The 23,152-nt window shown below is 35.5% G+C and overlaps 2 protein-coding genes across 3 annotated transcripts in view; one reads left to right on the top strand and one right to left on the bottom strand.

Moving 5' to 3' along the window:
- The window catches only part of LOC109104035 (regulator of G-protein signaling 7-like), a 37,501-nt gene extending 33,055 nt beyond the window's left edge, over positions 1–4,446 (bottom strand). Inside the window, exons 1-2 of the mRNA XM_042743104.1 lie at positions 4,248–4,446; positions 3,419–3,541 (exon numbers count right to left, since the gene is read on the bottom strand). Coding sequence (XP_042599038.1) covers positions 3,419–3,496 — 78 coding nt within the window. The 5' untranslated portion in view covers positions 3,497–3,541; positions 4,248–4,446. The remainder of the gene's footprint in view (positions 1–3,418; positions 3,542–4,247) is intronic.
- Positions 4,447–6,146: 1,700 nt separating this feature from the next.
- On the top strand, positions 6,147–15,443 carry reep3a (receptor accessory protein 3a). Of its 2 annotated transcripts, XM_042742076.1 has the most exons (8): positions 6,147–6,501; positions 8,855–8,927; positions 9,349–9,425; positions 10,091–10,211; positions 10,547–10,660; positions 11,618–11,753; positions 13,137–13,273; positions 13,431–15,443. In XM_042742076.1, exons 1-8 carry the CDS (start codon positions 6,470–6,472, stop codon positions 13,503–13,505), a joined length of 765 nt encoding a protein of 254 aa, XP_042598010.1. In that variant the 5' UTR covers positions 6,147–6,469; the 3' UTR covers positions 13,506–15,443. The 2 variants fall into 2 exon arrangements, with proteins under 2 accessions (XP_042598010.1, XP_018928809.1); XM_019073264.2 differs by lacking the exon at positions 6,147–6,501 and having other exon boundaries at positions 8,820–8,927.
- Positions 15,444–23,152: the final 7,709 nt, after the last annotated feature.

Genomic DNA, 23,152 nt, shown 5'->3' with positions numbered 1-23,152 from the left:
ATACTACTACTACTACTAATAATAATAATAATAATACAGAAAGCAAAATAGAACAACCACAGAACAACCACAAAATTTTCACATTTGGAGGAACTATTCCCATCTCTAATTTCAATTATATTTAGGCCTGCCTTCAACTTCAAAAACTGCACTAATGCTTGGTCAATGTCAAGTCAATGTTTTATTTTAGTTTTCACAGCTACACTTTAAATGGACTACAGTGTGAAGACAGCAGCTTTGCATGTAGAACTGTGTTGTAACAAGCCGAAGGCTGTACTTGAGGGACATGTGACTCATCTCTTTTTCCAGCACCTTTGGACACTATGTGGCAGACACCAGGTACACTTTTTGATTAAGTATTCTGTCTCCCCACTCTCTGACTTTGTATCTGCCTCTCCCTCATAGTATGAAACCAATCAGGACATCTCAAGAATGTACAGGTCTATGCTACGAAACACCAAGTTAGGTAAAACTGCCATCATTTACAATGAAGAAATCGTTATTTAATTTTAGTGTTAGATGTTGAGTGTGAAAAGGGTGTATAAATAGAATAGATATAGAATGGTAAAAACTTTAAATTAAGTATTAAAAAAGTTGCTGAATAATTTAGAGAGTATCAATGTTTTCCCTCCAATGTTTTCTTTCATTAAGTCACACTAAAATTGGAAAGTATTGAAGGATTACAAAGGAGTCCCACAAGGCTCAGGTTTAGGTCCTGTGACTTTTACTAATTTATAATGCTGACAGATCATGTTGTGCAATGTTTTGCAAACCGATTTAATGGTATACATGTTTAAAATGTGGATTGAAAGCTTATTGAAAGTCGATTTTTAATCTGGGAAAAAAATATCGCTGGCATCTTGCTTGATGACATGCTACACTTCCAACAGCAAGTAGAAAACTAATGAGAAATAATCATCAACTGAGGAATTAATCAAGTAGACTACTGAGAATTATACTCCTACATTTCAACAGTCTTACAGTTGTAGTTTATTGGCATGCATTCTTTTTAATGATTACTGTTGGCCAATCACACAAAGTGCACTTTATGATTTAACATTTCCAAACCAATTTTACACCAAATTCCTCATTATATACAGTATTTCTCTCTTTTTCCAAAGAAATGCAAACTTGTGAATTGGAACAAATTTATGCACCATACTCCTACTCTAGCACAACACTCTACAGTATATCATATTCTCTCAATAGTTCATGATTAATCTAGTGTGTGCCTTTTTACTGGGGTTTTAATTGCTACTGAAAGAATGAAAGTGTACTGTTATAATCATAATTTTTTATGGAGCACATGGCAACAGTGGAGCATTGCTGATAAATAAATATTGAGCAAATAAGTACATCATGTTAGAAAGCGGTTCACATGCTACTTAAGAATCACACGCACACACACACAACACACACACACACACACACACACACACATATATATATATATATATATATATATACTTTAGTTCTTTACATATAAAATTATATATGTGTGTATATATATATATATATATATATATATATATATATATATATATATATATATATAGTATATATATATATATACTATACACATATACACACAAACTTTAATTCTAAAACAAATAAAATAATTAGAAGTCAATGTATACTGAATCAAGTGTAAATACATCAGAAAAGTAACTGTGAAAATCTACCTTTTTACAGTTACTAAAAGATCTAAGATTTTCAAGATCTACTTAATTTACAATGCACCTGGGAAACAGTCCGTAATTCTATTATGAATTGCATGGTCTTTTTTACAATCCACTTACGGTTGTGATGCTTTCGGGAAAAGTGGCACCATTCTGCCTAAGGTCCTTCATTAATCTATTCAGCTTTTTGAGATCTGTTAGAAAAGCCTGTGATAAGGGGCTGGCCAGTAGTTATTAGTTCTGAATTGGGTGAGTTAATGTCTTGTGATGTGAAGAGAAGAGCCACAGCATCTCTGACTGCAGAGCATCGCTCGCTCATGCACCTCCACGGCACAGCACACCTAATAGGACGGAAGCAGCATGGAAGAAAATCAAGTGAAGGGTGAAGGAAATGAATTGAAAGAAGGAAGAAAAATAGAGTCCTGCAGGAAGATGCTGCAGCCTCTGATAGATGAATGATTCACTGTCTCCAAACTATATCTGACTGCCATGTTCTGACAACATATTTCAGCCGCACCTGAGGGAACAGATTGAAATTGAACATGCTCAGGAGAGACGGGAGGGCAAGCTGGTACAAGGCAGAGGAAATACTAGTCGTGATCGCACAGGTTTTGGGTCGCAAGTCTTTGCTGTATCAGAGGGTTGGGTCAAGGTTTGGCTGGTTAACATGGCCTTGTTAGTCCCTGCTGGTAGATGTCGTAACTACACCATCTGGCAGCAAAACTCATCTTTTTGCACAAATCTCTAAATATTAATCCTGAGTTTTATTGAAACTAACCATTTGAAATGTTTCATAAAAACATTTAAATGAGAAATGCTACTTACACTTTAAGAAAACAAATGTACAAATAAAAACTGCATTAGCGCAATGTTGATTAATTTGATATCGCTAAGCAAAATCATCACAAATCAAATGCATAATAAATATTCAATAGATCATTAAGTGAGCATAAAAACTAGAATTATGAACTTATCACAGAGAAGCACGCCGATAGGCCTACCTGATTCATCATCAGAGCTCATTTAAGCAGGCTGCTAATTAATGATACACCGACTGACCATGATTGAAACTGTAATTTGCCACACAAGTCTTTAAATATGTGATAATGGCTTCGTGAAAAATTCATGTTTCTTTTTTGAGTCTCCATAGGATGAGTGGTAACATTAGTGGCTCTCAGCCACAATGACAGACTTCAGTTCCCAGTCAGCAATACAAATGACTTTGACTCAAGCAGTGATGAGCAAATTACCAATCATCAGAAAGATTGTAAGAGAGTAAGAAAGGTCAAAAAAGTTTTGATGTCCATTTCTCCTTTTTCAAAACACAAGCTTTCCCATTCCTGTTGCTTCTCAAGAAAATGACCTACATAGGGACTCAATGTCACAAGGAAAAATTGTCAAAAAGGCAAAAGATTAAATGTAATATGCTTATTTAATAGCAGATTCCCATCATGACAACTTACCCCATATAGCCACAAAAGGTCAATGTGTGGTAGCAAACTTTCTTTTTTCTTTTTTACAAAAAGCTCTTAAGATTTGTGTCCATACAGAAAGTGACTTTCCAAAATAAACTTAAAAGTGTGACAAATAGCCCCTTTATCACCTACACCACTTTCATGTCTTAGACACAGTTTTTTTTCCCCAAAACTGCACTCAAAACAAAGCTTACACTACTTGTTCTGTCAAAAAGGCAATACTTTTCACAAAGTGACCATCTTAATAATTTTTCAAAGTCCTACCTTTCTGTAAACCAGCATGTTTGGTGAGTCGTCCGTCTCTCCATTGCTGTTTGGATGGAGGCTGTTGTTCTTCGCCATGGTTCAAAAACTCTGCAAAACAGCTACTCCAGTGGATATACGCACCTGATAGGGAGAAGCAAGGCACACACACACACACACACACAATGATACACCTCGTTGCTTAAAACATCAAAACTTGCATGATATGCAGTATTACTGGACAGAAATCAAAGATGCAACAACAATGCAGACATGATAAGTTGGCAATGTCTTTGTGATATACCCACCTAATTGTGTAATTTGTAATTACAACCATGCTTTATCAACGATATTTTAGTGAAAAACCAAAATGCATAGCTATCATTTGGATTACAATCACATTTGGCTGTCCTAAAATCATTTATCAGCTGGTGGTCGAGGATTTTCCTCTCAAGGTTAAAAGGAACCGGTTATTAAGTAAACGCTGAAAATCTGATGACAGCAGATCACAGATCAGACACACTTTTCAGTTTTGTAATATCAGTGGGACAGCCAATTAAATGCAAACACTGTTCCACCTCGCGCTGCACCCGTATGTCATGCATGCGAACGCTTTATGATGTGTCAAGCCAGATTCGCTGTCTTATCTTTCTTCAACCCGCCAGAAACGGGAGCAGGAAGCTAATTTTCGTGTAACCAAAAATGCAGTCTTGCACAGCCACCCGATCCTTTCAGAACCACAGACAGCTCCTCAGGCGGAACTGCAGCCCTTGCACGAGTCCTCAGAAACCTGGCAGCACCAATAAAATGCACAACACAATCATAAAGCATCACTTCTGTTAACTCTCACCTCAAATACGCCCCGTCTCCCCCTGATGTAAGGATCCGCGATGCCAGAGTGGATCAAGCTCCTGCAGTTCGTCAGCTATCAGACGTATCATTCATTGGAAATATAAGTGAACCTTTGCTTGATGCTGACGCGTTATCGCGCGAAGGGATTCTGCTGAAGGACGGGGCACGCGCCAGCGACAAGGGCACGCGCATCCAACCTTGAACCAATCCTGGAGTCTACACAAAAAGAGGAGGGAGTGCTTTTCTTTAAAGGATTTGACATTTTTGTTTTGTAAGTAGTTAATTATTTCTAATTATGTCACTCAATAATAATAATAATATATCATAAAATATTACATTGCTTAATTATTAATTTGTGTTCATTAAAATATTTATTTTAAATATAATTTTTATTATTTAAAATATTAAAAGATTGAACTACTATTTTATTAAAGTATAAAAAATATTATATTATTATTTACATTTTGCAGACACTTCAGTTGTCCAAACCATCTTACTTTGAATTCAATCACATTTTATCAGTTTTGTTGTTTCCTGAAACCATGATCTTGGCATTGATATCTCCATGCTCTACTGTTTGAGCTACAGGGAAGCTATTATTATATTAAACAGTGGTAATATGTTGAAAGTTTTTTTTTAAAAAGTTAAACTTATGACAGCTATTGGGAAAGTGATAAAATCTATAGAAAAGTTATTCTCCAATGGCTGGCTGTCTCCAGGTGGCATTACCTAGAACAGACAAAAAACTAGAAACACAAACTTATAATCTTGCTCAAAATGTTTATTTTAAAGAATTGCACTCTCTCCTGCAAGAGAGTTTATAAATTCTTTATGGTCAACCAATTCTACTGGACCACATGAGATGGACTGTTTAGCCCCTCACACAGTTTTTCTTTAACATTGTCCAATGAGAGTAAAGACCCTCAGAGGCCCCTTGCATGTAATTTTCTCTTAACACTACATGGCAACAAAGCCACTACAGTTCTTAAACATCTGTAGAACCAAAAACACAATGTTGCAATGTATGATAAAATTAATCTTTGTCAATATTTCTATCATTCTTTCAGACAGGTTTCCTTAAGGGTGTTCTTTAGAGCCAGTGTAACTATAATATAACAAGAAATTTCATTTCTATTCTCGAGGGGTAAAAGGATCACAGATAGGACATCTAGCATAAAGGTTAAAGTCACCATTAACTACACTGCTTCCCCCCTCCAGATGTATATTAGATATCTAATGCACACTGCAAAACTGACTTTAGGGCAAATTAAGAGAATCTAAAACAGATGTGGCAGAAAATCTGCAGCTGTTGTTCATTGTTTAGCAATGCATAAACTTTCTGTTGCATGATCTTTATTTTTTTATTCATTCTTAGGACGAAACAACGTTGCATTTACAGTTAACATCTATTATATAACTAGCCTACATTATTGCAATAATAAAATATGATTTGATTTCTCTCCAGAACAAAAAAAAAAAGGGGGGGGGGTGTCTGTCAGGGGTATCTTTTAAAACTGGAAATTACCTACAGTGCATTTGTTTTAATGTTTTGACGTTTTAGTCTACCTCTTAGCTTTGAGGACGTGCCTAGTGTACTTCTAAAAGATGCCAAAAGATGGCAAATCAGACTACATGATTCATAAAATAAAAAATATAAATGTATCGGTGAACCCATCCACTGAACATTGAGCATTTTACATCTTCAAATAAAAAACGTTTCCAAATTACCTGTTTCAAACTCAATCATTCCTATCCTAGTACGCAAACAGCATGCAATGCAAGCGATAAGCAGCTCCGCCCTGTGACCCTGTTTGGCGCTGAGTCAGTAGTCCAATCAGTAAACGCAGAAGGCGGGACAAACCAGAGTCTTTGTCCAATCAGTGGTCAGTCGTGCCATCAATCAAAGGTGACTGACATCGTCCCTAGTCCGAAAAGGACAGGCGAAGAGGAAAACAATACATACATTTTTAACACAACGGAATATCATGTAGCGAGAAGACAACAGCTGAAAACAGTGGTTATTCGTCGAATAACGATGTCATCTTGCAAACTTGTGGATATAAAGAAGCATGCGTTAAAAAAAGGAACTCAGTGGTTGAGTTTTAGCGGTTGGAGAAGCGAGACAGAAGTTATTATTAGTTGTAGTTTATTTTAATAGTTTATGCCTCTGGACTGGACCTGCATCGAACCTCGTAACTTAAAAGTGCAACAGGTTGGAAGATGGTGTCTTGGATTATATCTAGGGTCATCGTGTGAGTATTTACTGAAAACTAATTGCGTTTCTGAGCTTAAAGTAACGTTACATTAGTAAAACTGCTGCCTGCGCATTTAGTTCATACGGATAACATCTATGCACACTGTACTATCTCTATATCTACAATGTAACAATACAAGACAATATTATAAGTAACGTTACATAAAACAAATTGTAGATTATTTGTTGTTGGTCAGGATTAAAAAGGGGAAAACATGCATAAAGTATGATGTTTTGTCCCCCAATATAATAAATAACACGGTTACATTTACTAAATTTATGCAGTATTCTTATTTTATATATTTTCACTTTCAACAAGGTTCCCATAGTCCTGGAAAATCTGGAATATACCATTTAAAAGCTTAATTTCCAGGGCCAGTAAAGTAATAGAAATGAATACAATTTTAAAAGGTCATGTAAATGTTTACAGTCAATATAAATGTATAGTTATGTTCAGAACTGAAGTATTTAGTAGGCTGGAAACTACTGTTTTTGTGAGTGCACAAAAACCTTATTCGGCCATCACAAATCATAGGATAAGTAATGGAAAAACCTTGGAAACTCACTGGTAAGAAAGTTTAGGAACCTCTGAATCATTGTCAACCATAATAAAAAAATCACAAATTATGCAGAAAAAAAGAAAAAGAAAACCCTGCATCAGTTTTGCTGACGTAGTGGTGTAGAGCTGGAAATTCATCATGTTTTTGGCTGGAGGCCTGCTTTATTCAAAGTCCCTGTCTGCCAGGGAGGAACTGCTGTTTTCCTGCTAGACCGTAATGTTACAGTAGGTGTGTCCCTTTTTTTGCGGAAAAGGTCAGCACAGCAAAGCACATTCTGTGCCTGATCTCACTAGGTGCTGTTTGCTGTGGGTTTGGTTATCTTTAGTGTACTGACAATATAAGAGATAAGGGTCTCTGGTTGTCACTGATAGAAATACATTTATATATAGTAGGTTATAGTCAGTTTCAAAGTCTAAAGGTCTTTTGAAACGCCTTTTGTGTTCTTACTGTAAGTTAAAATTATTAATTATGCACTATCGGCAAACAAGGCCTAGCTGTTTTAGAGATGTGCAGTAACATCACACACACACACACACACACACACACACACACACACACACACACACACACACACACACACACACACTCATTCCTAATTCTTTCCCTTCTTCTTTTTTTTACCCTCACGGGTTCTCCTAGAGAACAGCTTAATAGGAAATGCATGACTAAACCATTGTGACTCTAATGTGTTTTCACAGCATTCAACGATTAAACACTTTCTTCAGACTAGTTGGAAAAGCAAGGCAGGCTGTGTTTGGAAATAGTGACTTGGTGATGCTGCAGTTGTTGAATTACAAACAGTTTCACTGTTTTAAGTTAAGAGATGGCCTCTGCTCTTGACTTCAGCACTTATTTTGCTTTATGGTAGAGATGTTTTAGAGTGGAGAAACGTTATGCAATAAATGGAATCCATCCAACAGTCCCTCACCACAAACACACACACACACACACACACACACCCACTCATGATCACATATAACTTTAGACGGTATCAGGAAGTGATGTCGTTCCCATAGCTACTCGAAAATAAATGGATCAGGGAAACACAAGCCAGTTACAGTGAAGGCGGTGAATTTACTGTGTGGATGTACTGAATTGAACACCTCTTTGAAAAAAAACAACAACGGGATTTCAGTATCACCCCCGTCACAATAAATCAAGCATTTTGAGTGATCAGTTTTCCAGTTTAATATTTGAGTAGGCCTGTAACCTAAGGCAAAGGCTGGATTTAGATGGATTATCATCAAATATAAGATTGTGCATAGGGATCGGCCGATATTCAAATTATGGTTGGTAAGATAAGCTGATAATTGTTTTATTGTTATGGCCGATAATTGATAAATGACAGAATTCTACAACATTTTGTCTAAATGCATTTAAAATAAAATGCTTAAAACTAAGATCTGTCAATTTAAATGCTAAAAGTGAATAGACATGTACAGTAGGAAAAAAGGATATTAACTTCAAGATTTGCTAAAAATTATGTTTAACAGTGTTACTAAGTTATTTAGTGTGTTTATATTAAATTAAATTATTAGTCTTTTTAAAGACTAAGTGTTAGATGAAGGCAAAGATAATCCAAATGCAAAAAAAATAAATAAAATAAAAATCTATAATATTCTCCAATAACCTATATAGATATATTTGTATATCTTACATTTTTATATCAGTGTATCTACATTTTGATTGGTTGGGCATTGAACTGTTCGCCAACCTATAACAGGTGCATGATATATTTTAAAATAAATCATGTCTTATGTGTACTGTGTGTATGTGTGTGTTTTATCACAGTCTTTTGTTTGGAACGCTGTATCCTGCATACTACTCTTTTAAAGCCGTCAAATCCAAGAATGTCAAAGAATATGTGAGTACTCAATTCAGAAATGCACATGCACATCTTTATCCATGTTCTACTGATTCTTCACATCTATTTGAGTTTAGAGAATGTTAGTAGCCAGAATAGATGGAGAGCTCCAGCTAAACTGTCTGTATATCCTGGTTACTCTTTGTATCTGACGGAGTCCGTCAGCAACTAAACCCCGAGCTGCTGAGCAATTTAATACTGTTCTTCCGCCATGTGTGCCCTGTTTGTGGTTTGTGTACTTCCCTTTCTTTCCTTACAAAAAATACTGTGACTGTACCATGATGATACCATTGCTCTTTGATGTATATCATATAGTGTATGAATAATATTAATATATTATAGTACGTACATGGTAAGTTTTTGTAAGTAGCACTTCTATACCTCTAACAGGCATTTTGTGTTTGCGTTTGTGGTTTGTCAGGTGCGATGGATGATGTACTGGATTGTGTTTGCTCTTTACACAGTGGTGGAGACCATCACAGACCTTTCTTTGGCTTGGTAAATATATACACACAGTCTGGAAAGAGGCAAAGAAATAATTGTTAATGGTAATTTTGCATCAAGTGGTTTTATTAACATTGTGCCATTCTTCTCCATTGTATGACTTTTCACCGTCTAGCCTTTGTGGTAAATGAAAAGGGCTTTTATCTGTTGTTGCAGATGTTGAGCTCCATTTGTTTTCCTCAGGCCAGTTAGAGGAACCAGTCCGTTAGGTTCGGTTTCAGTTCGGTTAAAGTTACATTAGTTTCGTGACATTTAAAAAAAAAAAAAAAAAGATCAGCTCTGCTTATTTTACTGGCTCTGTTCTATGCAATGTACTAGTACTGAAAAATTGGGCATTGATGTTAATTAACTCCTTTATTCTATAAAAAAAAAAAATCTATAAATCGAATCCAGATGGGATTTTTTTTTTTTTTTAAGAAAAATGATACTCCTTGTTAAATATAATTAATTAAATATAAATAATAATGAAATAAATAACAATATATACACATTTTATTTAAATTTTCTGATAAATTATTAAATTGAATTTGACTTTGAATATCGATCCATCAAGCCTGAGGTCCAAGAGACTAAAATCATAGAGAATGCATGAATCAGATTTATTCTTTTGTCTTCCGTCATCCCTCTGTTTTCACATTGATTGCACTTGATTGTTTCAGGTTTCCAGTTTACTACGAACTGAAAATGGCTTTTGTCTTTTGGTTGCTGTCTCCCTACACTAGAGGAGCCAGTGTCCTCTACAGGAAGTTTCTACACCCTATGCTGGCATCCAAGGAGAGGGTAATGACCTAAACACATCATCAGTTTCCCTGGGAATAGGCGTTCACTGACAGTGAACACACAGCCATACTGAAATGTATTATGGAATCGAGAGGATTACATAATCAATGTTTACATAAATGACGTTAAGAGATAAACAGACGGATTGAGTTAGTTGGATGTGTCGATTACATGATCATTATGAACTATCAATAAACTGCATCGTTTGTTTAACTGCACCTGCATATTTTGTTCCCGGCCCTCTGTAATTATTTGTTGTCAAATAACTCCTAGTTGGAGGTTAAGGGTGAATTTAAATGATAGATTTATTGACTGTTTCACATTCTGTTTTTCAGGAGATTGATGATTATATCGTTCAGGCCAGAGAGAGGAGTTACGAGACCATGGTGAATTTCGGACGTCAAGGTCTCACGATCGCGGCTTCTGCTGCTGTCTCTGCTGCTGTGAAGGTATTGCACGGACACATGTGCTCAGTTGTACACTCATGCACTGTTTATACTAGGCATTTGAGCTAACCTAGCTAACTAAGCTGATTTGGTCAGGTTTCATTACATGTTAGCAGTAACATTGTTTTGCATTCATACATTACTTCTTTTTGTGATTCATTGTTTACTCTCATTTCTGTTATGCTGTTATAAACTTAAAATAAAAAGGATTTATATAAAAGGGTATACCAGATTTTAAGAAATATTAAAGAACTTTTGTTAGTTGAATGCTGACAAAGGCTTGATAAAAAATACAGTAATAACTAGATAACAGTGTCAGTAGATACATGATCCTTCAGAAATCATTTTTTGGAAACTTGTATCATTCTGCTAATACACACACAAACACACACACAAAGAAAACCTTAAAAATATACAGCATGTTAAGGACATGCTGACACAGACATAAAAATGCACTGCAAAAATTAAATGTGCTCTTCACTGTGACCTCTCCTGTTCTCTTGAATGCTTTTTTAAAATCACATTTGCTGTCTGGCCATGTCTGGTTCCTAAAAAAGATCTAAATCACTAGTGCTCTTCTGTTTCTGATAAGCCTCTTCTGTTTTTGCTAAGGTCTACTGTTCTTATCTTGATTCTTATCTAGAAACAAGAATAACATAGACATGCACCACTTAGGTTTTCTTTAGAAAATGTAAAAATCTACTTCAAATCTTCCTGTTTCCTTTCTCTTTCTGTCTACATGCTAAACTAATCTCCAGCAGTAGCTGCTGCACCTAGCCCAGGTAACTTGCTTTCTTTTTCAATCTGCTTTAACCTGTAGCCAGCACATCATTAACTGGGAAGTTAAATAAAAGATGTCTTTGTGTATTATAAAGGTAGCCACAGCTTCAAAGGTCTTTGGTTCTTGAATTCTGTTTACTAAGTGCACCATGTTAGCTGACCACATGACTCATGTCACAGGGACAGGGCGCCATTAGTGAACGTCTGAGGAGTTTCAGTATTCCAGACTTGACGCAGTTACCCTCGGAACAATCAGTGTTCTCAAACCCCAGCCGACGGGCCCTCCAGCCTGCTAACCCTAGCGCTGCTGATTCTGGTGAGTACTGTATATGCATTAAAGGAATAGCTCACCCAAAAATAAAAAAATAAAAATCCTGCAAATATACTTTCAAGATGTAGATGAGTTTGTTTCTTCATCGAAATGGATTTGGAGAAATCTAGCATTACATTGCTTGCTCTCCAATGCATTCTCTGCAGGGAAAGGAGTCCAAACAACTTATAAAAACATTATAATAATCAAGTAATCCACACTACTCTAGTTCATCAATTTACATCTTGTGAATTGAAAAGCTGTGTGTTTGTAAGAAACTAATCTATCATAAAGACCTTTTAAATTTAAACTGTCGCTTCTGCCCAAAATACGTATCCAAAATCCATATTAATGCTGTTCTGTTGTCCTCTCTCATTCAAATTCACCAGTATATTTGTTTTCGCTTGTAAACGTTGCATGATCTCTGCATATTTCTCTCCTGATTCAGACGCGACAACTTTTTCACTGGAGAAAGCATTATGGATAGAGGACTCAGAAGCAATAAAGTTAAAAGTGTCTTAATGATGGATTTATTGCAAACACAGCTTGTGGATTACTTGCATAATTTGTGGATTATTTTAATGTTTTATCAACTGCGCTCATTCTGATGGCACCCATTCACTGCAGTGATGTGAAGCAAGTGATGTAATGCTAAACTTCTCCAAATATGTTCAGATGAAAAATAAATCTTGGGTGGTCTGAGGTGAGTACATTTTTAGCAAATTTGTTAATTTTTGGGTGAACTTTTCCTTTAATGACATCATAGCTGATTACATAATGATAAGTGATTATGTAATTATGAAATATTATTACATACTGATTTAACTAAATGAAACTAAAGAAACAAATGAACTGTAACAAGATTCAAAATTTGCTTTTTAAACCTCAAGGCAAATGAACCCTAGCAGAGCACATTGTTTGTCATCAGAAAATAATTATTATGTCTCCCTCTAGTGGTAGAACAAGTATTGAAAACCAGTCCTGGTGGAAAGTTCAGCTGCTCAATTAATACATGTAACCAAAAAACAAAATGAAAACCATTAGTAAAAAACAAAAATGAAAATATGACTTTCTTTCAAATGCAAAAGAAAACTGAAGCTACAGTGAAAAGAGGCTGATGATGGATAAGCTCCATGTAACTTTTTCCACTATATTCAAATCATTTTCATTGCGCTTGTGCATCCTTTATGCACAAGCAAGAATCCATTTGTGATTGCATGGAAAATTTCTTTTTTGGTCTGTTCCACAAATTTACAATATGGGTTTGGAGTGACATGAGGGAGAGTAAATGATGACAGAATTAAATTTTTTTGGGTAAGCTAATCCTTCAAGGTTCAGTTCCTCTTGTTTGAGATCTTTATTGCTTCCTCTGTGCATCTGCTCCAACAGAGCCATATAAACAAGCAGGGGAGGGGCATGAGGAGGAAACAGATGGAGTATTCTCCGAAGACGAGGCGTCAGTGCAAAAGGGTCTGCGCAGATCTCAGAGTGTGAAACTCACCCGTGCCAAAGCAGCACGCAAAGAGGTACATTTGCACATGCAAACATTTTATGTTCAATTGTATCATAATGTAAAGCAGAATATAAAATACAAACATTTTCCCTGGTGGTCTCAGAGTTTCAGACCCCACTGTAGTACTTTCTGAAAATTAACTGTGAATTGATGTTGTATTGTTTTTAAAGCCTCGCTATGGCTCTCTGAAGCTGAAACCCAGAAGGCGGCAGTTGATTACATCATCCACTTTTGACCATCCTTGATTGTCAATTACAAACCCACACGGGATCAGCGTCAAAACTGCAGTCTAATCCTCAGTTTAAAACTGTTTAATCCTAAACTTCGGATTAATGCTAATGCTCTTTCAAAGCAGCACTAAACACAAAACTACAAACAGACTTACAGCATGAACAATGACTTTTACATTTATTCATTTAATCATTTTTCCAAAGTGATTTACAGATGGAAAATACTACAGTACAAGTGACAATGATGCAGAATGATGAATAGAGAATATTGCATGAAGCATTATTTGTTCAGAAAAAAAATAAATACCAAAGCCTATTATGAGTACAGGAAGACTAAGAATGTACTAAAAATGTAATTTAAAAGTGAATATGAGTGCATCTGATCTGTAACTTGATATGAATCTGCCTTTGTAGAGACATCTCTTATTACGCATAGCGTGGACACAGTAGCACAGATATATCCCTGATGGCCTCGCTCTCCCTCCACAGGGGCAGTCAAAGTCAAAGGTTTCTGATGTAATGAAATGGAGCAGGAAAAAAAGTGCATGTTAGCAGGGTTTTGTGTATGCATAGGTGTTTCAGCTGGTTAATGTTTACATTTCTATAGTTCATACAGAATTAATGTTCTTTCATCATTTATTCACCCATATGTCATTCCAAACCCACAATCCTTTTTTTTTTTTTTCTCAATGGAATGCAAAAGGCATAATTTTGAAGAACATCCTGTATGCTCTTTTCCATATAATTTAAAGTGAATAGGGATTTGGCCTATCAAGCAAGCTCCAAAATGACATAAAGTGTCATAAAAGTGCTTTATTTGACTACATACATCACTCAAAGTGCAATAATAAAACATTGAAGCCATTTTTCTCAAGTTCAATATTATTGCATTTTGTCTTTAGTGAAGTTTAGTGAAGAACAGTTATTTAATCATAATCTTTGAAATTCTAAAATGGACTACTGAAAGTTTGGAAACTGTGCATGTAAACACCATTGGTTCATTTCAGAACTATCATGTAAGGGAAGATTTACAATAAAATGTAATGTTACAAAGAATTCATGCAGGTTTGGAATGACATGAAGAATAAATGATTTTTTTCCTAAATTTTTGGGTGAACTATGCCTTTAACTTTTAAATATGTCATGAAATTCTGTAACTGTAATTTTAAGTTGTTTTTAAGTAACAGTGGTTTCAAAATACATTTCTTAAGTTTGAATGCCTTGGGATTGTATTTTTCAAAACATTTTGTGCAATCCATTTTAGAGTGATGTATCTTCATTTTAATCATGTTGGTTTATGTACTTAGTCTGTCATTCTAACGTTTTTCAGCCTTCTCTAATTTAAATAACAGCATGCACTAATTAGCATATCATTTGACCAAAACACTCCAGCTTTATCTTTGCAAAGCATGACAGGAGAGTGAATCTGACTAGTTGACAGAAGACTGTTTGTACTGTACTTGTGTAAACAATGGGATGATTTTTCCTTTGTGTGTGTGTGTTGGACAGTTAAATGTGTGGGAAAAGCCTCTTGAGGATTTGGTTTGTTAGGTTGATTTCTGTGATAGAGGAAACCTGTTTATTAGGGATATGTATGCAGATGTGTGACCAACAGCGGCGTTGAATGTGGTAGGATCTGGATCTAAACCAGTAATAAGGTTTAAAACAAAGCTTATTTTCTTTGACCCTTGAACAGGTCATGGAAAACCTCAGAATATCAGGGAATTTTGAAAGGCCTGGAAAAGTCATAAATGTGGGGAAAAACAAATGTTAGGGGCAGGTGGAAATTTCTTTAAAGAAAATGTATTTTTCTTTTTTTTATGCTTTAAACTATTTCATGGGCCAGATATTGCTCTTCATGAGTGCTGTAAAGTCAGCGTGAAACATCAGTCTGTCTGTTGAGAGTCTCTGGTGAAAACGAATAAAACACTAAAACAAGTGCAATCTATTAAATCCAACTTCTAGACTTTTACCTGTGTGATGTACCAAAGCGTCTGCTTTAATTATTATCCTGTACTTATGAACAAATGGAAAGGAAACGCTCATTGAAATTAACTAAACAAATTGTACAGGAAAGTTGTGTGTATATATACAGATTATGACATAAATTAGCAGTACATACACCAATTAGTCATAAGTCACAAGCTCCTCTAGGTCTGTTTGTTAATAAAACAAATGCTTTATGTATTGCCACGTTAATTTCTTAATAGCACCTAGTTCATCATGTTGTCCGTCATACTGCAGTTCCTGCACTGACCACTAGAAGCAGTCACGTTTTGTTTTTCAAAGGTTGGTTTGGCCAGCATATTTATTCAGTAGGGAACACCTTAGTTTAGGAAACATCTGCAAAGGTACATATTTTAAAAGGTTTAACCCTAACAAACTCATGTTTTTTTTTTACAATGGTCTTTCTCAGCAGAATCTTATTACTTCAGGTTCAGCATGCAAAACAGAACAGGGGAAATGAAAGATTTGCATCACTTTTAGATTAACAGTGAGATATTGAGTGTGTGCATCTGAAAGCTGCCTTTAGAGACCGTGTGTGTCCATTTGTGCAAGTGTGTGAATATGTGTTTAACCTTTATGAGGAAACACCTGATTTGAATATTCACGCCTTTAGGCTATAAAGAAGAAAGAGATTAACGTCACAAACAAGCTGCCACGTGTTGTGCTGCAAACAACACCCTGTTTTAATGCCAGTTATATTTATTTTAACTTGAACAACAATGACTTGACATTGATGGCCGTGTTCATGTTCACTGATAAATGCAAAGACTCTGGTAGCTTTGTGTGTGTGTGTGTGTGTGTGTGTGGTCCAACAGCAGTTGTTTCATCGAGGTCTCTGTCACAGGACGTGTCCAACTCTGTCAGCACTTTAGTGTGGAGACGTCCTGTGTCTCGGACGCTATCAGAGAAAAGAGGGGAAGAGAAGAGGAAAAGGATGAGAGAATAAGAGAGAGAATGAAAGAGAAATAGGTTCATCTGTCAGGAGGTCAAGTCCTCCTGGAATATGAGTGTGTTTGTGGAGACATCAGTGAGAGAGTGAAACTATCTGTTGTTCCACAACCATGTATATCTAAAACATTTTATTTTCTCTTTATTTTTTTTTCTTAGACAACTAAACAAGCTCTATAGACTCTGTTGCATACAAAAACGGCATTTAAAGTTTTTTACTTAAATTTGTAGTTTGTTGCTTTTATTTATTCTTCCATACAAAAGTGTGTATTATTTGAACTGTAAAGTAATCTAAAATAGTAATTTTATTAGTGAGATGTTCTGTTATAGTATGGACAAACTTATTATTGGTAACTAAAACTAATAAAAAAAATTTGCTATTTGAAATAAATCTGAATTACTAACTGGAAATAAACCAGAACTAAAAGTGAAATATAAAACTAACTAACTAAATAAAGACAAAAGCACCAAATTAATAAACAATTCAATAATAAAAGGTATAAAAAGGTAATAAAAAACAAATATTTAAAACTATAATAGTATATAAATAATAATGAACATGCTTCGATTTAATCAGTTGTACATTTAATTGATTGTGATTTAATCACACTAGTTACATGTTAGCAATTATAATGTTTAAAGTGTTGCTTGTTGTTTGTTGCTTTAAAAGTTAACAATGAACATAATAGCTTATACATTTTAAATGCATTGCCAAACAATAAACATTTTTTGCACGTTTTTACAAATGTCACAGATGCTGTTGACATAGCTTAACTTGGATTGAACCCGGAACATGCCTTGAAGGCCCATTAGACATTTGCAATGATCTCTATCAATTTGATATTTCATTGTTTCATTGTGTGTTATTGTAGACCTGAAACTGCAGCGGAGGTAATAATGCGTATTGACGTAATTGTACAGTTTGTTTTCATGAGCGCTGATGTGTAGAAGTGACATCACTGATAAACGGGTAAAGTTTGTTTAATCTCAAAACAACAGCATTTGTGTCTTTAGAGTGTATACGATGTCATTTAACAGCTTGGGGTCAGTACTATTTTTTGTTTTTGAAAGAAGTATCTTATCTTTTGTGTGATTTTTAGGATTTATTGATAAATAGTTAGTTAAAAAGAACATGATTTATTTCATTGCATTATAAAATTTGAATTGCAAAGGGGAAAAAAAATCAGAATTATTTCAAAATAAACCATGTGATTATGGTGCACACAAAGTCTGATATCACCTTGAAGGAGTTTATTTTGTGATAATTACCAGATGACTGTACATAATTCCTCAGAGATTACATGGGTGTTTACCATATAAATGTAAAATTGATTTGAAATATTAATTGTAAATACGTTCATTATGTTAAAGAAAGACAGCAAAGTCATACAAGAGACATGAAACTATCACAGCTATTAAGGAAATCAGTTGCAGGAATCAGAATCAGAATCAAATATTCCTAAAACAGCAACATACACTATTGTTTTTAATTTCATTAAAAGGGTGGCTGAAATAGTCATTATTTTTTTCTATTTCTTTCTTTAATTCTTTTGTGTCTTTCTTTCATTCATTCATTTTCCTTGTTTTGACCTTGTGGTTTCTCCAGCATTCCTTGAATCTCATTCCTTTCCTTAGTCTCTCTTTGAATTTTTAACCCCCATCTCACCCACTCTTCCTTTCTTTCTCTCTCTGTCTGGTTCTCTCTCTCTCCCGCTGGGTCAGACTGCTCTCTGCCCTCATCTCTCCTCAGCCTGTCCCCAATAATCCTGCCCTCAATACCCGGAGCCCCAGACCCTTCTGCCCTGGTCCAGACCTCCAGCACCCAGCCACTATCGGGTTCCTCTCGCTGCCTTTTCAGGATCTGACACCTCTTGCCCCCTTTGCAATTCCCAACTATCTCTCTAGGGCGTCAGCACCACTCCACCTGGAGTGGGTTAGCAATGTAAGAGGCCGGCAACAAGTGTGAAGTCAAGACCACAAAGGAAAAAGACTGAAAAAAAGAACTTTCCATGTATGGTGCTTTTAAAAAAATATTGACCGTAGTGGACTTTGTGAATTTTTATTGACATAGCTTGAGCATTTTTCATAGTAAAAATGGCTTATGCATTGGCATATGGACTGATCATTCAAAATCAAATGAACTTTGAATGTTGGCTTTGTAAAGCTTTGTTAAAAGTTAAAGGGGTCATATGATGCTTTTTTTTTTAAAGATCATTAATTTGTGTATTTGGAGTAACAGAATATGTTGACATGCTTTAATGTTCGAAAAACACATTATTTTTCAAATACTGTACATTATTGTAGGTCCTCTATGCCCCGCCTCTCTCAAACGCGTCGTTTTTTACAAAGTCCTTCCTTCTGACAAGCACAGTCTGCTCTGATTGGCCAACTTACCCAGTGCATTGTGATTGGCTGAACACTGCAAGCACTCGTCGGAAATGTAACGCCCCTTTCCCTAATCACGAGCTTCATCTTTCAAAATAAATGTAAAGGCAGTTAATAATGTCCTTAGTTTTACCATCAGTTCAATCCAGAAAGGGGAACAGAGTTACGTGACAGACACAGTCATGATGCTCGTATGTGTTTGCAGTACACAAGCCATGGACAGTTAAGACAGCTGACTCCACTGTGTGACCCTGTCTCCCTCTCTCTCTCTCTCACACACACACACTATGCGCAAAACTCCGCATTTGAACAGTCAATAAGAAATACTTTAACTAAGAACAAAACATACTTACAGTAGCTGATTCAGAAGCGCCAGATTGTCATAGCAAAGTCTGAATTACCTCCTTTCCCAGGTTCACGAAACGGTCATCCATAAAATGCGTTGCTGTTCTGTTATAAGTAATCTTGAATCTTCCTAAATGCATCTACTTTCGGAAGGCCAAATAAAGTGCTTTTGCTTTCGCCTAGATACACACAGAATCTCCCTGACATGGCTGCTTCAACGCTAACTGCGGTTACCGAAAACACGCCTTCTTTATTTGCGTGAACATTTGGGCGGCATTATGCAAATATTTCCACATAGTGACGTAGATATGTGGGGGGTTGTCTATGCGAGGCGTTTTTGGGGGGCGTGGTTTTTTATTAAGTTATTTCTAGTGTTTGTATTTGGATTTTTGGCTTTGGTGTTTGAGAGTTTTAAGTTATATGTTTAGCTAAATGCTTGTTAAAGACATATCACACATTGTAATTTGGATGCAAAACATATTTTTATCACCTCAACACTTATATTAGTATACTATTGTGTATCATTAAACAGAATATTCCTTGAGTCATTTATCAACAGGAGGGGGGAAACAAATCATCAAGAAAACACTTCATTTATCAAAACAATGCAATATAAACAGATTGAATTGTGTTCCCTTATAGTAATCAAATTGACCCCTGTACACTTGTTGACCCCTTACCCAACCTTAAACTTACTCATACCACCAAACCTGTCCCTAACCTACCTGTATCACACCTCAACAGCAGCAAAGGTGTTGTGCATTAACAAAAGCTTTTAGTCATTGTACTGTATAACATCTGTTAAAATTATTTGTAGACTTTCAAGATGTGCATGATCATATGAATTAGAAGTTTAATGACATTTGTAAGCATTTTAATTGACATGAAATGTTAATTATTAGGTCATGCTTAATACATTTATTAGTAAACATTAACAAGCACATTATTTCACATTTCTAGATATGTGAATATATATGAACTAATAATCCATTAAGCTTTACATAATGTTTGTTAATGATTTATTAATGAAAGTTATTATAAAGTGTTATCAAAAAAAGATTAAAAAGCCAGATAGGCCTATATAATCTTCATGTTTACTAAGACATTATTTGGAGATATAGCTTGACAACTGATACAGTAGGATTTTTTTTTTTTTTTTTTTTTTTATTTAGTCTGCTGTACATATTTGAAGATCTCATTGATTTACATTACAAACTATCATCAAACTATCAAACTATCACTTTCATCTTACTTTTTGTCCATAAAAATATGCAATTTGCAAATGTTCTTCTCATTTTGGGCCTCTAAATAAAAGGTATGTTTTCTTCCTAGAGTATGAGCTCCAAAATATATGCAAACTTTTTAATTTGTTTATTTATTTGTCCATTCATACATGCATTAATTTATTTATGTATACATTTATTTATTTTGTCTAAAGCTTCAGTAATGGATATTTAGCAATTTTAGTATGAACTCCAAAACATGCAAACTTTTTTTAAAAAATGTATATTCATTCATTCATTCATTCATTCATTCATTCATTCATTCATTCATTCATTCATTCAGTTATGATTTTGTCTTAAAGCTTTAGCAATGGATGTTTTGCAATTTGCGACTGTTCATTTTTATTTGCTTCTATTTATAAATAAAAGAACATATCAAAAAGTTGTTATTGTTCCTGTGGCTCAGTGGTAGAGCATTGCGTTAGCAGTGCAAAAGGTTGTGGGTTTGATTCCCAGGGAACACACATACTGGTAAAAAAAGAAATGTATAGCCTAAATGTACTGTAAGTCGCTTTGGATAGAAGTGTCTGCTAAATGCGTAAATGTAACTTCAAAAAGGTCAAATGAAATTCTCTGTGGTTCAAAGGTATAAAACAATAAAACATGAGAACTTTCAGGGGAGCAAATACTATTGTCACTACACATTCAGATTCATCCAAAACAAGAGTAAGTATGGTGTTTGAATAGGTGCCTGACAGATCACTGGGGTGGCGTCCCATGGACGACTTCATTTTTCAGAAATAATGTGTCCTGGGACATATTTGGAAGAGAACACTACCATCAAGGATATTCTTGGAGCCTTGAAAGGCACATGCTTATGTATATTTAGTGTATGTGTGGGTTTTGGTGGCTCCTGTCTCCTAAACCTTGGTGATCAGAAGTGACTCTGAGAAAGTCAAGCTCTGTTTTTGGCAAAGAATTGTGTCTGTTGAAGTACTATATATGTGTTTATGAGTAGAATAACACTGACATATGCTATACCCATCTAAAGCTCCCTTTACACTAGCAACCATTAATTCCTGCACATAGGTTTATTCACAACATGATTAAACCCTATGCGAAAGGATATGTATATAACAAGCTTGGTGCCCCGGGAGCAACGAGGTCAGCGACCGGTCTTTTGCAGCAGCACTAATGAGAATTAAATGAAACAAAATGCGCTTCCGTCATCACGATGACCTAATGAGTGGCATGGTACGGTGGGAAAACGCAGCACCTGTGTGATCACGCAAGTGACACTATGCTGAACCCTGTTCGCTAATGCAAACCCACCAAACGGTGCCCCGCGATGAAAGAAAGAGTGGGGAGAAAGAACAAGCTTAATTACCAGAAAATGCAATCAGCGCTAGAGTTCATTTGCAGACAATAGACGGGGCATGGACCTCATTGGGGTTACTCGAAAGGGCCCAGTGGACAATTGGGTCAATGACATCAGATTGCTTGACAAGTCCCCGCAGGGCAGAGGAGAGTTCAAAAACCAGAGCAAAATCGAGAAGTTTGTCGCTGAATCTGTCGGAAAGGGCCTGTCAGGAGTGATTAGCACGCCCTCCAAGCGCCCAAATGATCAAAAGGTCCTGTCCCTAACACACAAACACACACACTGGCCCCCGCCGCTGCAGGTTTAATCTGAATTTGCATGGCTCTGTGTCTCAGCCTTCCTCAGGCATGATATAATTACGGCGATGAGCGCTGCCCCACTGGCTCGGTGCTGTCTGGAGTTGTTTTGTGAGCTGAGTTTGTAGAGTAGTGTCAGTCATAGAGCTGGTGAAGTTTGTCTGCTAACGGTGATTTAGTGCTGTTATCAGTCTGTCAGTTTTCTTTGGCACTCTTTCTTTTTGTCTCTCATGCTGTTGTATGAGTTCTGTAATGTAAGGTGACAGGAGCAACTGTTGAGCTGAACTTGCAGTTGAACTTGCCTGGGTGTGTATGTGGGTATTGTTGGAGACAAAGTTCTTAGGGCTGAGTTTCAGATTTTGGTAACCCTTTATTTTAAGGTTTCCTTGTTACACGTTACATGTACTTACTATTATATTAACAATACATTATGCATAATTACATGCAAGTAACCCTAAACCTAACCATATAGTAAGTACATGTAGTTAATTAATATTACTCAGTAATTAAATGTATAATTACACAATAACAAAGACACCTTAAAATAAAGTAATCCAGATTTTCTACTTAAGGCATCTTTAAATTACTGGTGTTATTGCTGCATTTACATTTTGTGTAAATTAGTTGTTGCATCAGAGAGACCCTTGAACTTTGTGTCATTGTCAGTCAGAATGCATATTGTTTCTTTTTGGCTGTGCATAAAAAATTATTTAAAAATATTAGTGCATGATACATTGTTTTCCTTGCACACTTGAATATCATGTGGAAATATGTTTTTCACACGAAAGAACACAAATGAGAGATTATTATTTTGTGAATCATGAAAATCACCCTGTCCAGACACAATTATGAATCAATGCATGAATCAAAGTTTCAGTAAGATTATAAAAGTTTATAAATAAATAAATAAAAATAATACTTTTGTTTAGCAAGAATACATTATATTCATCAAATGTTTCAGTTAAGATAGTTGTAATGTTACAAAAGATTTATATTTCAAATACTGTTCTTTTGAACTTTCAACAATTCATCAAAGAAAAAATGTAGCATGCTTTCACAAAAATTAAGCATCACATCAAT

The sequence above is a fragment of the Cyprinus carpio genome, chromosome B17, assembly GCF_018340385.1.
Source record: "Cyprinus carpio isolate SPL01 chromosome B17, ASM1834038v1, whole genome shotgun sequence".
NCBI classification, from domain to species: Eukaryota; Metazoa; Chordata; class Actinopteri; order Cypriniformes; family Cyprinidae; genus Cyprinus; species Cyprinus carpio.
This window is presented reverse-complemented; position numbering and strand designations above follow the sequence as displayed.